This window comes from Aquarana catesbeiana, linkage group LG11 (genome assembly GCF_042186555.1).
Source record: "Aquarana catesbeiana isolate 2022-GZ linkage group LG11, ASM4218655v1, whole genome shotgun sequence".
NCBI lineage: Eukaryota > Metazoa > Chordata > Amphibia > Anura > Ranidae > Aquarana > Aquarana catesbeiana.
The window spans coordinates 57,196,797-57,214,023 of NC_133334.1; the positions used below are offsets into that span (position 1 = coordinate 57,196,797).

Below are 17,227 nucleotides of genomic sequence, written 5' to 3' on the forward strand. Positions count from 1 at the left end.
ACCTGTCCCGGGGTCCAGCGATGTCGGCACCCGAGGCCGAACCGTCCCTCGATCCTCGGGTGCTGCCGCCGCCATTCTCACTGAGTGAATCGGAAAGTGAAGCGTTGCGGCTTCACTGCCCGGTTCCCTACTGCGCATGCGCGAGTCGCACTGTGCGTCTACACTGGTCCCCATTGTGTTGTGGGAACTGTGTATTTACCACAACACAACGGGTGTGGGCGGGGAGTCTGCGGCTAGCTGCGACTAGCTATACCGGAAGTGGGTGCAGATACCTGTATTATACAGGTATCTGCACCCCCCTCCCCCCTGAAAGGTGCCAATTGTGACACCGGAGGGGGGGAGGAATCCGATGAGCAGAAGTTCCACTTTAGGGTGGAACTCCGCTTTAATAACAGTTAGTAGTTCCTCAGAAGTAAAAGGAACCTCTAAGGAAGAACTAGTGGCCGAGTCAAGACTTGGCAAAGCTGTATCTTTCATATATGAAATTGTTTTTTTTTCCATCTCTATGAAAGAATAGTCAATTTCAGAATTCGTTTGTGAAATATTATATAATGAGGAGTAATAATTTTGAAAAGTCTCTACAATAGCTGAGTTAGTATAAACCAACCCTTTAGCAGGAGCAGATCATTTCAAGACAGATGATGATAATATCTTAGCGTGAAGGGAATGCACCAGAAAGGCACCGCTGTTGTTACTATATTCATAGGAAATTCTCAAGGTTTTATCCCGGGCCCTTAAAGAATGCTGGAAAAGAGAACGCAAGAATTGACTTCTAGTATTGGCAAGTTTAATTCTGACTCTATCACTATTAATATTTTTATGGATTAATTCTAAATCAGAAATCTTCTTTAACCACTTGCTTACTGGGCACTTAAATCCCCCTCCTGCCCAGACCAATTTTCAGCTTTAAGCGCTGTCACTCCTCGAATGACAATTGCGCGGTCATGCAACACTGTACTCAAATTAAATTTTTATCATTTTTTTTCACACAAATAGAGCTTTCTTTTGGTGGTATTTAATCACTACTGGGGTTTTTATTTTTTGCTAAACAAACAAAAAATATGGAAAATTTAGAAAAAAAAATCATGTTTCATAGTTTGTTATAAAATTTTGCAAACAGGTAATTTCTCTCCTTCATTGATATGCGCTAATGAGGCAACACTGATGGACACTGATAGACTGCACTGGTGGGCACTGATAGGCACAGATAAGGCGGCACTGATGGGGACAGATAAGGCGGTACTGATGGGCACAGATAAGGCGGCACTGATGGCCGCTGATAAGATGGCACTGATGGGCCCTGATGGGTGGCACTGATGGGCACTGAAGGACACTGATAGGTGTTACTGATAGGTACCACTGATAGATGGCACTGATGGGCAATGATAGGTGGCACTTATGGTGGTACTGATAGGTGGCACTGATGGGTGACACTGATGGACAGCACTGTTGATGAGGCACTGATTGGTGACATTGATAGGTGGCACTGTGGGCACTGATAGGTGGCACTGTGGGAACTGATGGGTGGCACTGTGGGCACTGGTAGGTGGCGCTGGTGGGCACTGGTAGGCGGCACTGGCAGGTGGCACAGGTGGGCACAGATGAGCTAGCGGCTGCTCTCCTTGATTGGGACTGATGTCCCTCTGACAGCCGCCGATCGGCTTTTTGCAGATTATCGGCTCTGTTTACATCACATGATCAGCTGTAGTTGGCTGACAGCTGATCACGTGGTAAGGGTCGGGATCGACCTCTTACTCTGATCTGTGATCCAATGAGCCTCATAGACTCGCTGATCACAGAGAGCGCCGCGCGCGCCCTGCAGGGGGGTGCACAGGCCGCTCGAGCACGGGAGGATGTCTATTGATGCCCTCCCGGCAAAGTAGGTCTGCGCTGTAGCCGTCATTCGACTATAGCGCATATTTGAAGCGGTTAATAAAGCTAGATGTCCTGCAGTTCTAATTTTTTTTAATCTTGATCCATGCAATATAAAAATTCCCCTCAAGACGCATTTTAAAGCCTCTCATTTAATTGGTGGTGCAGTATTGTCCGATTCATGATCTTCCATAAAATGCATTATTGCTTTTTTAATATCAGTTACACATAATGGGTCTGCTAGTAAATTATCATTAAGTTGCCAGGATCTATTCCTGGCACGAAGTTTTGCGAAATTAGGATGACAAAAAACAGGTGAATGATCTGACCATATGTTAGGTTTAACGCTAATTGTCGGAGTAGCATCTAATAAAGATTGTGAAACAAAAATATAATCCAACCTGCTATGAGTTTTATGAACTGGAGAAAAGAAAGTATAATCCCTCACAGAAGGGTGTAATATACGCCATAAATCGAATAACTTCACTGAGGATAATTTCTGCTTTAATTTACGAAGAGCTGAGTATGAAATATGGGTCTTTCCCAAAGATGAATCCATTCGGGGATCGAAAACCAGATTAAAATCACCCCCTGAGAATAATATCATCCTCTGCAAAACTTTCAAGAATACGTATATATTTAAGACCCTCAGAGATTTGAGAGGTATTCGGGAAATATACGATAGCTATAGTATATATTTTTATTCCATTTAACATTTTTAGAAATAGATAACTTGAGAGTCAGATTTAGAATCTAAAACTTGACACTTCACATTCTTATGCATAGCAATTGATACTCCTTTGGATTTAGCATATGGATTTGTACTATGAAACCAAGTAGTATAATATTTATTTTTACATTTTGTAATAGCATCCGAACGAAAATGTGTGAAAACACTATATCAATTTTTTCCTTATTAAGATAGTAAAAAATTTGTGAGCGTTTATTAGGGTGGTTAAAACCTTTCAAATTAAAGGAACATATTGAGAATGACATAAAAAAAAATAGTCATTATTATAACCTTGTTGAGTGAGAACAACCCAAAAAAAATTAATAAATTTAAAATATGGCACATCGCAGTCCCAAGACATACAATGTGTCTTAGATGTCTCTGGGTAACCCCAGAAAACAAAAAACCTAACTGGCAATATAGTCAATTCCCCAAAAAATTGGGAAGCCTAATGTAGGATGTAGGCAAACTAGGCGGAGATGGAGCTGTACCATTTAGACATTCAGACCGGCATTGCAGGAAAATAAAAAAAGGGGGGGAGCGGGAAGGGAACCCAGTTAAGGCACTCCGATTTCTTCAAACATCAATGTTAGGACATATTCTGATCTAAAACAACTTTCTATAATCAAGGTCTTAGTGCCCTTAAAATTTCTTCAGACGGTATTGCAGAATTTTGTCTGAAAATTATATATAAATTGGCATATGTGTAAAGGCAAATTTTGGCTACAGGCAGATTTTGGCTACAGCAAGCCACAGGTTCTCTCTGTGCCACTGCAGCCTCCCAACCACCGATATCACAACAGCCAACTACATTGTGTAGTGCCAAAAAAATAAAATAAATGGCGAGTTACTGGGGAAGAAAACCAACATCAATATGTAGATCAACAGATACATTACTCCAGAGGAGCAACCATATCACCACCATGTTACTGACACATGGTGATGACATTCCTAGACGCCCCCAAATCGACCCACATACAAGCAGGGGGTCAGATCTACCAATGATAACATCAGCGTGATCTGACTCCAAAAAAAAAAAAGGGGGGGGTGGCGTGGAGGAGAGGGAGAGAGAAATAAATACATCAATTAATAGATACATCAATTAACAAATTAATATTTCAATTACTAAACATTTTCCATAATAATTCCTGCCCTCTCTCCCTCCCCTCATTAATTGTACCCTCCTCTACCAGAACCGGTGCTATCATTGGTAATATCTGTATCACTGTAAAATAAATAAATAAATCATTTCCATACTGTAGACTATAAACTTTGAAAAAAAAGTCACCTGTATCAACCAGAAAGAGAAACTCCAGAAATATGATATTAAACCATGTTGCCTTCCAACATAGAGCTATATAGGCCTTACAGTCTTGTATTTTCGTTATTATCATAATTGAAATGAATTTAAATCAAGTACAGGATACCTGCTCCCAGTTTTCTCTCGGAGCGGGATTTGGTAATAGTGATTTAAATGGCCAGTCTGGTAAGTCCATCTTAGGGAGCTGAAATGTTAACAAGATTTTAGGTAAGTCCCCCGGGTGCTTAAACACCATTGTTTTACCATCTTTTGAAATAATCAGCTTAAATGGAAACCCCCATCTATAATGGATTGCATTGGTATTCAGTATTTCCAAAAGAGGTTTTACTGCTTTCAGCAGTTGTAGTGTGAGCAGGGATGGGAGCGGGAGCAGGAACGGGACCGGGAGCAGGAACGGGACCAGGAGCAGGAATGGGACCGGGAGTAGGAACGGGACCGGGAGCAGGAACGGGACCAGGAGTAGGAACGGGACCGGGAGTAGGAACGGGACCAGGAGTAGGAACGGGACCGGGAGTAGGAACGGGACCGGGAGCAGGGACGGAACCGCCAACAGCAGTAACATTAGCATAGGCGCTAACATTAGCCTTTGATGGTTTCGGTGAATTTGACAGATAGCCGCAAAAACCAGATTTAAACTCTTCCACATTCTATTCAAAAACAAAAAAGATCTTTGGCTTTATATACCCTTTAAACATATAAAAAAGCTTAAAAATACTAAATCTGGATATAAACATTTCAATCTAATTATACAACTATAGCAAATACTGATTAGGATTTGCCAATAGCTGTAAATGTAGAGAAGGGGCTTTCCTATACAACCCATATAAGTCCATATCTACTAATTCAGAGCTTAGGTCAGTTTTAAGCAATCCTGTCGCTAATCTGAAAGTGAATCCCAAATTAACCACTTGCTTACCGAGCACATAAACCCACCTCCTGCCCAGACCAATTTTCAGCTTTCAGCGCTGTCACACTTTGAATGACAATTGCGCGTTCATACAACACTGTACCCAAATGAAATTTGTATCATTTTTTTCACACAAATAGAGCTTTTTTTGGTGGTATTTAATCACTACTACTGCTAAACAAACAAAAAAAGAACAAAAAAAAAAGATGTTTCATAGTTTGTTATAAAATTTTGCAAACAGGTAATTTTTCTCCTTCATTGATATGCACTGATGAGGCGGCATTGGTGGGCCCTGATAGGCTGCACTGATGGGCACTGTTAGGCACAGATAAGGTGGCACTGATAGCCACAGATAAGGCTGCACTGATGGGCACTTATAGGCACAAATAAGGCGGCACTGATGGCCACTTATAAGATGGCACTAATGGGCCCTGATGAGTGGCACTGATGGGCACTGATAGGTGTTACTGATAGGTACCACTGATATATGACACTGATGAGCACTGATAGGTGGCACTGATGGGCACTGGTAGGTGACACTGATAGGCACTGGTAGGTGAGCTGTTGGGAGCTCTCCTTGATGTCCCTCTGAGAGCCGCCGGTGATCGGCTTTTTTTTTTTCTCCTCACGCTATCAGCGCGAGGAGAAAGAATAGCCGATTACCGTCTCTGTTTACATCACATGATCAGCTGTCATTGGCTGACAGTTGATCACGTGGTAAGGGGTCGGGATCGACCCCTTACTCCAATCTGTGATCAGCCGAGTCTCATAGACTCACTGATTACAGGGCGTGCCCTGCAGGGGGCGCGCAGGCCGCTCGGGCATGGGAGGACATCAATAGACGTACTCCCGGCAAAGTAGGTCCGTGCTGTAGCCGTCATTAAACCCAAAACCAAAATTGTGATATATTGAGGCTTACCAATCATTACATGTGGTAGCAGTGCCGGGATAATGCATCAGTGACAGTGCAGTACATTAACCCCCTTCCTGCTGCATATTACCAATACCATTGCTAATTAAGCAAACTCCCCTCAGAGACTGCAGACATGATACAAGAAATCAATGCAGTCTTACCAGTGCCCATCAAATGCAGCCTACTGCTGTGCCCATCAATGCCACCTCACTGTGCCCATAATCGCAGCCTCTCTGTGACCATAATTGCAGCCTCTCTGTGCCCATAATTGCAGCCTCTCTGTGACCATAATCGCAGCCTCTCGGTGCCCATAATCACAGCCTCTCTGTGACCATAATCGCAGCCTCTCAGTGCCCATAATCGCAGGTTCTCTGTGCCCATAATCGCAGCCTTCCTGTGCCCGTAATCGCATCCTCTCTGTGCCCATAATTGCAGCCTCACTGTGCCCATCAATGCCGCCTCACTGTGCCCAACAATGCTGCCTCACTGTGCCCATCAATGCCACCTCACTGTGCCCATAATCGCAGCCTCTCTGTGACCATAATAGCAGTCTCTCTGTGCCCATAATCGCAGCCTCTCTGTTCCCATAATAGCAGCCTCTCTGTGCCCATAATAGCAGCCTCTCTGTGACCATAATCACAGCCTCTCTATGCCCATAATCGCAGCCTCTCTGTGCCCATCAATGCCACCTCACTGTGCCCATAATCGCAGCCTCTCGGTGCCCATAATAGCAGCCTCTCTGAGACCTTAATCGCAGCCTCTCTGTTCCCATAATCGCAGCCTCTCTGTGCCTATAATCGCAGCCTCTCTGTGCCCATCAATGCTGCCTCACTGTGCCCATAATTGCAGCCTCTCTGTGCCCATAATAGCAGCCTCACTTTGCCTATGAATGCAGACTCACCATAGCCTGCCCTGGATCACACAGCGGACATCTCCCACAGCAATGTGTGTCACATAGCTGGGTCTGTGTGTGTGTTCGGCGGCACCGTAACAGGGTCCCGCCCCCCTAGACTGGCTCATGTGATATGCGGGACCTTGTTATGGCGCCGCCGAACACACACACAGACCCAGCTCCCTGAAACACAGTGCTCCCGGAGCTGTGTGACAAACAAGAGGAGGAGGTGGGAGGGGAGTGCTGCAGCCACAGATCAAAGCGGCCCCAGGACAGGAAGCCTGTAGCGTGGCCTCTACTGCGCCCCCCTTCCTACAGTAAATGGTCCCGCCCAGGGCATGCGTCCATTCTGCCCACCCCTTGTACCGGCCCTGTGTGGTGGCTGCATTCGTTTCTTTAGGCTTTTTCTCTCCATTTTCACCTGGTGATCTGGCCAGTAACACACCTCCTGTATTAGAGAGCACTCTGGATGAAAGAGCACAGGGGGCAGGTTTGGACAGTTGTCAATCTGGGGAAGGGAAGCGTTAGATGTATTAGCAGATTTAAAAAACATTAACAAATTGAAGCTGAGCTCCAGCTAATACGCTATAACAGTTTGTTTTTTTCATTTTGGGATAAGAGCTTTACATGAATAAATAAAAGCTGATCATTGTAAGCACCTCCATCGGTGATAAATGGTTTGTCTCATCCCTGTAGCTGCAGGAGAGTTCTTTTAAAAAACAGACATATCCCTGGTTCACACTGCTGCAACTTTGTCGCCTGACAAGTCACCCCCCATTAACGGCAATGGAACCATTCTAATTGGTTCGACTCAAGTCGCTCCGACTTAGAAGAAGGTTCCTGCACTACTTTGGGGCGACTTCAGCACGACTTGCATTGACTTCTGTTAAAGCTGTGCACTTACAGTCCAGATCACCAGGGGAAAATAGAAGGAAAAAAGCCAAAAAAAAAAGAAAACAAATATAGCCATGATGTCTAATGCCCTGTACACACGGTCGGACATTGATCGGACATTCCGACAACAAAATCCTAGGATTTTTTCCAACGTATGTTGGCTCCAACTTGTCTTGCATACACACGGTCACACAAAGTTGTCGGAAAATCCGATCGTTCTGAATGCAATGACGTAAAACACGTACGTCGGGACTATAAACGGGGCAGTGGCCAATAGCTTTCATCTCTTTATTTATTCTGAGCATGCGTGGCACTTTGTGCGTCGGATTTGTGTACACACGATCGGAATTTCCGACAACGGATTTTGTTGTCGGAAAATTTTATCTCCTGCTCTCCAACTTTGTCTGTCGGAAAATCCGAGGGAAAATGTCCGATGGAGCCCACACACGGTCGGAATTTCTGACAACACGCTCCGATCGGACATTTTCCATCGGAAAATCCGACCGTGTGTACGGGGCATTACACTCCCAATACAGACCTCACGCTAACAAGAACTGAAGGTTGGTAAGCAAGAAGCGAATGCCACTTGTTACCGTCACCACGGACGTGGCTGGACTGAGTTTGAATGTGTTGGCGTCGCCTTTCTTGTACTGATCGCGGAACACATAGATGCAGCCATTGCAGCTGTCGATTTTTCAGAGTGTGGGTCGAGAGCTCCACACATCAGGGAGACAGAGCCGCGTGAAGCTGTCCAGGAGAGGGTTGTAGCAGACCAGCGAGTCTCCCTCTGCTACAATGAACACCAAGTCCTTATGAATGGCAGCATGCATGCGTCCGGCAAAAGGCAGCAGGTACGGTTTCACGTGGCACTTTTCAGTGTTGGTGTCAAAACACTGAATAAGGCGCGAGGGCTTGGTAAAAAAAAAAAAGTCCAGGTCGTTCTCCTCACCTCCAAATAAGTAGATGAGCCCATTGAGGTTTACGCCAGCAGCACCTGAGATAGAAACCTCTAATTGGCTGGTTTCCGTCCATACATTATCTTGTACTCGATAGTAAATGACCACATTGGAGAGAGAATCCTGCAACGTCTTCCCACCGAGGGAGTAGATAGCGTCCTTGCTGTGGACAGACACCAGCGTGTGTTGCAGACGGTCTCTAGGCAGAGGAGCGCAACGCTCCCAATCCATGGTCTCCATGTTACATTTCCACATTCGTCTGGGGATGGAGCCCCCTACCACATACAGGTCGGCCCCGTGCTTACAGGCCGCTGTTATCTGGTGACACAGACTGTTCTGTCCACTAACACTTATAGAGTCATCCTGCGCACAATGTAGTGAGACTGCAATCGAGTGCGTGCGAGACTCCTCCTTACCAATCAGATAAATGTGCACATTTTCACCAATTTCCTAAAAAAAAAAAAAAAATAACATTTAAATATTACTTACCCATATTCAATTACAGCCAAACTTATAAAGAGCCTGAGCCCTTGCCCATTTGGGTCAAAGTGAAAGCATTCTTTTACCAGTTGCCGACTGCCCTATAGCAGTTTTTACTGCTACAGGGTGGCCGCTGTGCGCAGGATCACTTATAATATTATATAATAATATAATATATATACACGTGTGTGTGTGTGTGTGTATATATATATATATATATATATATATATATATATATATATATATATATAAATAAAATGTGTATGTATATGTGATCCTACACTTCCAGGTTTGTGTCACTGGCGGCTCGCTCCCGCTGTCATTATACACAGCGGGAGCCGATCGACGGGTACAGAGGAGTCAATGTCCGCTGGCACCCACTGATCATCCTGCAGAGAGACAGAACGGCAGTCTGCCTGTGTAAAAAAGGAAGATCGCTGTTCTGCCAGGAGGGAAGGCATTGATCCTGTGTCTCCAAAGCAGGGACATGAATCCATGTTTCCCCCTAGTAAAAGCACCTCCCAAACTGTAATAAAACACTGGCTAGGCACACCTCACCCCTGATGTTAACCCTTTCCCAGCCAGTGTCATTAATACAGTGACAGTGCATATGTTTAGCACTGATCACTGTATTAGATTTACTGGTTTCCAAAAAAAAAAGTGCCAGGTAGTGTCGGATTTGTAGCCGCAATATCACTGTGCCGCTATATGTCACTGATCTCTGCCATTACTAGTAAAAAATCAATTTAAAAAATTCAATAAATATATCTCATAGTTTGTAGACGCTATAACTTTTGCGCAAACCAATCAATATACACTTATTATTGGGATTTTTTTTTTTTTTTACCAAAAATGAGTAGCAAAATACATATTGGCCTAAATTGATGAAGACATTTTTTGTTACTTTTTTATTGGATGTGTTTTGTAGTAGAAAGTATAAATGTTTTTTGTTTTATTTATTTATAGCACAAAAAATAGAAAAAAATGCAGAGGTGACCAAATACTACCAAAAAAGGTTCTATTTCTGGGGAAAAAAAGGACATACATTTTATTTGGGTACAGTGTTGTACAACCGTGCTATTGTCAAAGTAACACAGAGCGAGATCACAAAAAATGGCCTGGTCATGAAGGGGGTTAAATATTCCAGAGCTGAAGTGTTTAAAGCCTTAGAAATGTACTTATTTAAAAGGTCCTCAAAAAACTCCTCCCCAGATGTTATAGAGACCTAGCCTTTCTTCACCAGATCTTTCCAGGGACTTCTCTTTGTTGGAGATGTAATAAGGATAAAGGAATGTACTCACACATTTGGTGGGAATGCAACTAAATCTCTTCTTTTTGGCAAAAATGTTTTTGGATCTACGGAGAGTCTCTCACCCCATCACCAAATATCACTTTATTGTCCATTCTCCGTGGTTCTTACAAGTCCCGAAAAGGCATATCTATTAGGACAGTGGTGGCAAACCTTGGCACCCCAGATGTTTTGGAACTACTTTTCCCATGATGCTCAACTACACTGCAGAGTGCATGAGCATCATGGAAATTGTAGTTCCAAAACATCTGGGGTGCCAAGGTTTGCCATCACTGTATTAGGACAACTTCAGCCCGCATTGCGGGTGCGGGAACCACAGGGAAGACCATGCGATATTCCTGTGGTCGCGTTTTTGAAAAGGTGCATGCACCTTTTTTTTTTTTTTTTGCAGAAGCGCAGGCATGGCAGCCCATTCATTTGCCCACGCAAACACTAAGGTGTGAACCTAGCATAAAAGGTTAACTTTACAATAAGGTTTCACAACTTCCGTTCATTAAAATGACACTTTTATGTCCATTTAGGAAAAGATACCTTCAGACTAGACAGCAGCATTTCAGAAAACTCCTCTCTCTCTTCCTTGTTGTAGTGGATCCAGTTCTTTATAGCGGAGGTGGGATTCTGAGAACAGGGAACTCCATCTGATTGGAATAAAGGCATCAATCCTTACAAATCAATACAAAGAAAAGAATACCCATTACCAGGGATGAGCTCAGGCAGGTTCAGACATAAGTCCAAACCCGCCTGAGTTATCCTGCCAGGAAGTTGTCAGAGTGGACAGACAATCACAGGCGGGAGGGCATTCCCTGCCCCACAGGCACACTGATGTATATGTACGGCTGTAGGACATCCTCCACCACCTATGCTTGACTGTCCACTATGACAGCTTCCTGGCAGGATAGCTCAGGCGGGTTTGGACTCGCATCTGAACATGCCTGAGCTCATCCCTATTCTTTACTGAGCTTAAACTTTATTTTTATTTTTTTTTTAACAAAAGAGTGGTTTCCTAAATATAATTACTGACATTTGGAAACAAAGCGCTGCTCCTCTACCAAGATGATTCCTCCACACCGAGAAACAGTGTTTAAAAGTTTGAGTTTTATCTAAACCCCAAAGCAAAAATGTAGTATATTGCAGAGCACTGTTCCTTAAATACAGCGGCTGCATTCATTTCTTATTTGGCTTTTTTTCTCTATTTTCACCTTGTGATCCAGCCAACAGCCAAATCCATTATTTTTTGAGTTCCTTTAACAGGCCAGGCTGTCCTGCAAAAGTAGCAGTTAGAGGATTGCAACAAACCATTTAACAAGGGGTGCTTGCAATGGTGATCTTTTATTAATTTACGTAAAACCTTTATCTCTAAGGAAAAACAACTGTTGCTGTAACTGATTAAAAAGTGTTAGCAGGAGTCTAGTTTTATTTGTCTGTCAAGTCCATCCATGGCTGATTTCTGTCCTGCAACCATGGGTTGCAAGACAGAAATTTTCTTCATTCCCTCATCAACACAGACTGTGTTGATGTGGGAATCCCTCCTGCCGAGCCATTGTCTTCTCACAGCCGGGGGGGAGGGGGGGGTCTGGGGGAAGCCAGTGATTATTGCTAGTGGCTATAGCAGCCACTTGTGATAATCGCAGGTAAAACCCAGCAGGCTGGTTGTACCAAAGTTGATCGATCGATCAACTTGCTTCTGCCTGCCCATACACACAGGGCCGGTGTCTTGCCGAGAAAGTTCCCCCGGCGGATAAGGACCCCCCTGTACTGTGCAGGTGTACGAACGACTAAGGAATTGCCAAAAATAGCCGAAGCTGAAAACCTTCAGTCAGCTGTACACGGCGCCTGCGCCCTGGGTCCAGGTTCAAGCCCCACCATCCAAGTTGACCTAGAGGGAGAATAAAAAAGTGCCAAGCGAAGCGAGGCCGTGCCCGAAGCGTGGCGAGCGTAGCGAGCCCACGAGGGGCCCTGTTACAGGCGCCGTGTACAGCTGATTTACAACTATTCGGCTTCGGCTATTTCCGCCGGCTCGTACTGTCCAAGCGCTGCGCCTGCGCAGTAGAGGGGGGTCCTTATCCGCAGAGGGGAACTTTCTCGGCAGAACACAGGTACAAGGCAGGGGTGGAAGGGGCAGATGCCCTGGGCGGTACAGTTTACTGCAGGGAGGGGGGCGCAGGTAAAGTGGGCTTCTAAAACCTGGCTGGAAATTGTGTATGCGACTGTACACACCAGCTGCTAATAGCTGCAGTTGCAAAGATGTGCCGAGTGCGCTCCTGCACCCGGCACAAGCCAACATGCCAGCCCTTCACTTGCCTTCCCTGTCAGTGGAGATACTCGTACTCCCCCCCTGACAGGCGCTTCGTAGTTCCGGCCGGCCCCGCGTGACGTCACTCACTGAGATGCCGGCGATGATGGGAGGCGGGATGGGAGGACTCAGAGGAGTATCATAGAGTGCTTCTGGTGCTGCTGTGACCAAGAGGAGCTGAGGAGGAGGAACTAAACACTGCATGACTGCAGTGTGTATCGCACAAGTAAGCAGATGATTGCAGCTTAATTAACTCTGTAGATTTGGGGGGGGGGGTTTGGAGGTGGCTGAGGGGAGGTTAATTACCAATTGTATTAAATTTCTGCATTATACAGCATGAGGGGGTTAATGTATTGCCATTGATCACTGATGCATTAGTGGCCAGTGTCAGTTAATTAACCCCTTTGTGCTGCATTGGTGGCACCAGTGTTATGCCCTGTACACACGGTCGGACATTGATCGGACATTCCGACAACAAAATCCATGGATTTTTTCCGACGGATGTTGGCTCAAACTTGTCTTGCATACAAACAGTCGCACAAAGTTGTCGGAAAATCTGATCGTTCTGAACGCGGTGACGTAAAACACGTACGTCGGGACTATAAACGGGGCAGTAGCCAATAGCTTTCGTTTCTTAACTTATTCTGAGCATGCGTGGCACTTTGTCCGTCGGATTTGTGTACACACGATCGGAATTTCCGACAACGGATTTTGTTGTCGGAAAATTTTATAGCAAGCTCTCAAACTTTGTGTGTCGGAAATTCCTATGGAAAATGTGTGATGGAGCCTACACACGGTCGGAATTTCCGACAACTAGGTCCTATCACACATTTTCCATCGGAAAATCCTATCGTATGTACAGGGCATAAGTGTTAATTAACACTGACACTGGTGCCACTAATGCAGCACAAAGGGGTTAATTAACTGCTACTGGTCACTGATGAATCAGTGACCAATGGCAATACATTAACCCCCCCTCCATGCTGTATATTACAAATTGGGTCAAACACCAGTGATAAAAAAAAAAGTCCCAATTACCAGATTGCATGGACTTCCTATCACATGTAATCGCATTAGGACCAAAACAAGCTGACTGGCTAATTACAGCTACCCGTCCTTCTGGGATTTGAGAAGCGCAGTGACGTCAGGTGATGGAGCAAATCCCGAAACAACAGGTAGCCGGCTTGTTTTGATCCTTATGCGATTACATGTTTTTGCTGTAAAAGCAACATTTTATACTTTTGATAAAGTTTTTAAAGATTTTTACAGTATGGCTAGCAAGCCTTTTTGTATTTTGGGGACCACCTGTGATATTGTTTCCTGGATGGTGGGTCCACTTGCCATAAGGGGTTTCTTGGATGGTTAAAGGCCCTGACTGGGTTTAGAGCCACAATTGTTACTGACCTTCCCTGATAGGAGGCCCGTGCAATCTGGTAAGCAAGCACAGGATCACTCAGTTGAAGGTGGCGGATGGTGCGGATGTTACCAAAGAACTTTTTTATGACATTGGGACTTTGTTTTTATCACTAGTGCTTGACTCAGTATTAATTAGTGCAACTCTGTTTATGAATTTATGATTTGGGACTGTGTTATATCTCACAGTAGAGTTTGCGGCTGCTTTAGATGTTCGTGTTTATTTTAGAATAATTGGCACCATTTTTTGCTTTATTTAATGCATATTACAAATACCATTGGTAATTAACCACTTGCCGACCCATCACAATACATATACTGCTTTGGGGTGGCAGCTATAGGCATATGACACTGCCTGTTTCAGGGTGTCAGGCGCATGCTCCCACCCACCTACTCACCTGTGATTTGACACATCAGGAGACTGTCAGCAGATCTCAGCCAATGATTCATGGCTGGGACATGCTGATCGGCTGTGTCAAATCACAGCCCAGAACTCTGTGTTGACAATCAATACAGGGCTCTTTACAGAGGGAATGATAACTTTTTTTCTTCTCCCTGCAAAGCACTGAATCTTCGTTTTCACCGGGGGGGGGCAGACGGGGCGCAGTTTGCCATCTTCGCCCTGGGCACCAAATGACCTTGTCCCGGCGCTGCATACACGGTTCCTGCTGAACCGCCGAAGATTCGAACCATGTCTGGCCTGCCTTAGGCTGCTAGTATGGTACCCTGTCCCCAGATTGACAATGCTGCCGTCCATGGGTGGCTCCGCTGTTCCTCTATAAAGTGCAGCCACTCTAAGACAGGAAGTGTGTTATTGGTCAAATCACCAGAGGAAAATAAAGGAAAAAGCCTAATAAAAGAAAAAACTACTGCAGTTACTACATGTAAGAATTTATTAAAATTTTGTTTTGGGGTTTAGAAATATTTTCATCACTGTTATGCTATCATAGTTTTCCCCCGTCCCACCTCATATAGTTTGTAGTGGAGAGACGGGGAACCAAAAGATATTTATCGTTATTTTTAGCCTACAGGAATGTTATTTTGTTGTGTTTTTTTTTCTTTCTTCCCCTCTTTTCTGATTTGGAGCAATGAGCTGTAATGGATGTGCAGGTCAGAAGATGTTAAAATATTCTTCCTGAAATGTTCACTGTATAGTGATAAGGAAATATGGAATGTTGTTAAATCTTAAATGTTTGTCTTGAAAATTTCGATAAAAACCATTGAAACAAATGTTTTTAATGACTGGTGCATAAATGATCTAGTCTCTGTTCTACTTAGTCTCTGATCCTATCTAGTCCTCTGCTTTACTTTTTTTTTTTTTTTTTTTTTTTTAAACACAACTTTAATAGCCAAGGTCCTTGTCACTAAAACGGTCTTATGCTGGCCATACCCATTGCAATATTCAGGCAATTTCAATCAGATTTTGGCTGTAAAAAAAGGCACCTACCCCTACCAATTTCGACCATCTCACATTTCTGATAAAAACTGAAAATGGTAGGTTTCTTTGCTATGATTTTTTTTTTTCAATCTGATTGAAATTGTCTGAAAATGGGGCTAGACTTCCACTGTCTTCTGCACACACCTCAACAGAGAAGCCATCGCTGACAGCTCAGTGTGGGACCGGCTGCAGAAAAGGTATGTGTAGCGTATCTCTTCTCCATAGGGCTAGACAGGTTAGTTTTAGAATCTGGCTGCAAGTGGGTGTAGGCTGGGTTCACATATCTCTGGCCGCGGTTCCCAGCAGGGGGTCCGGTGCGTCCATGTACACCAGTTCAGCTGCGATTCAGGTCCAAATTTTTGCCTGAATTCGCACCTGAACCGGACCCAAAAGACCCTTCTGAAATCCAGACTGTGGCCACCTGGACCTGTCTGAACCGGCTGTCACACTCGCCTGTCATGTGACTTGGATGCGGAGAAATCCGCATCTAATTCGCATATATTTGAACACAGCCTTTGAGTTTGTTAGGTTTTGGATGAACCTCTACTTTAACAGTTTTTAGACACCATAACATATCTGGAGCTACCGACCTGCGAGGATGTCTGTCAGAAGCCGTAAGGGTAAGTTCAGAAACTCTTCGGTGTCAAACAGCTGTGACAGGTGGGTTTTGGCACAGTGTTTAGCCGCAGTATAGAGTGCCGTGTCACTGTGCTGGTCTGCCAGCCACATGATTTGTAGGCAGTTTTTCACCTGCACCGTCCTCACCAGGAAACGAGAGCACTCCTCAAATAAAGCTGTCAACTGGTACATATCAGCCACCTCATACGTTTCCTGTAGCTCCTCCAGCCTCAGCTTCACTGTTCCATGATAAATGTAGTCCACCAGCAGCTGGAAAACACTCTCGCTGACATCCTGAAGCTGGATGACACGGTTGCGGCCCTCTTTTAAATTGGACGCAAACATAGAGCGGAAGAAGCAGCTCTGAGCAGATAGGACAAGTCGGTGCAGCTGGAACTCCTTTCCTTCCACTAGGATGGTGACATCGGCAAACAGCTCCTCCTCCATACACAGCTTCATGATGCTTTGGGCCACCCGGCTGCTGTGTGAGCGGTCTGTAAATGTGTAAGTCACAAAGTAATTCTCCTCTGTGGAGTTTGTGAGGTTCTGGGAAGCAGCTTCTTGTGAAGCATCCATGCTTTACACCAGACTTTGAGTGATAAAGTGCCTGAAAGAGACAAAAAATGATTAATGTCCATAATAAAGTACTGAAGAAGGGGCATAACAGATACAGGTAGGCCATAACTAAAGCACACCTTTACCTTCCACAAAAAAAAAAACAACAACATATGAATGTTTCCCCATAACATTCCTTCCCCTCCACAGGGTAAAATAACAGATCTTTTTTTTTGGGGGGGGGAATTATTTGTCAGAAAAGACAACTGGCCCCTGATGATGTCAGAGAAGAATGGTGGCAGGGAACCTGGTGTGTAGAACCTGAACAGTGACCGGCCCCTGATGATGTCAGAGAAGAATGGTGGCAGGGAACCTGGTGTGTAGAACCTGAACAGTGACCAGCCCCTGATGATGTCAGAGAAGAATGGTGGCAGCGAACCTGGTGTGTGGCACCTGCACAGTGACCGGCCCCTGATGATGTCAAAGAACAGTGGCAGGGAACCTGGTGTGTGGCACCTATTATAGTAGGACAACACTGAATTTGACGTTTTCATTTGTCAGCACAAACAAAATAAAGCTGAACTCCAGCTAACACTGGCTGAGCTCCGGAAAAGTGTAAAGTTGCCCCTTGCTCTG

General features: G+C 44.7%; 1 protein-coding gene across 1 annotated transcript; it reads right to left on the reverse strand.

Moving 5' to 3' along the window:
• Nucleotides 1-336: 336 nt before the first annotated feature.
• Nucleotides 337-16,618, reverse strand: LOC141112057 (kelch repeat and BTB domain-containing protein 4-like). Its single transcript, XM_073604462.1, is given in 3 exon segments — nucleotides 337-8,935; nucleotides 10,806-10,912; nucleotides 16,009-16,618. Coding segments are annotated over 3 exon segments (1,578 nt in total). The 5' UTR covers nucleotides 16,613-16,618; the 3' UTR covers nucleotides 337-8,068.
• Between the last annotated feature and the right edge of the window lie 609 nt (nucleotides 16,619-17,227).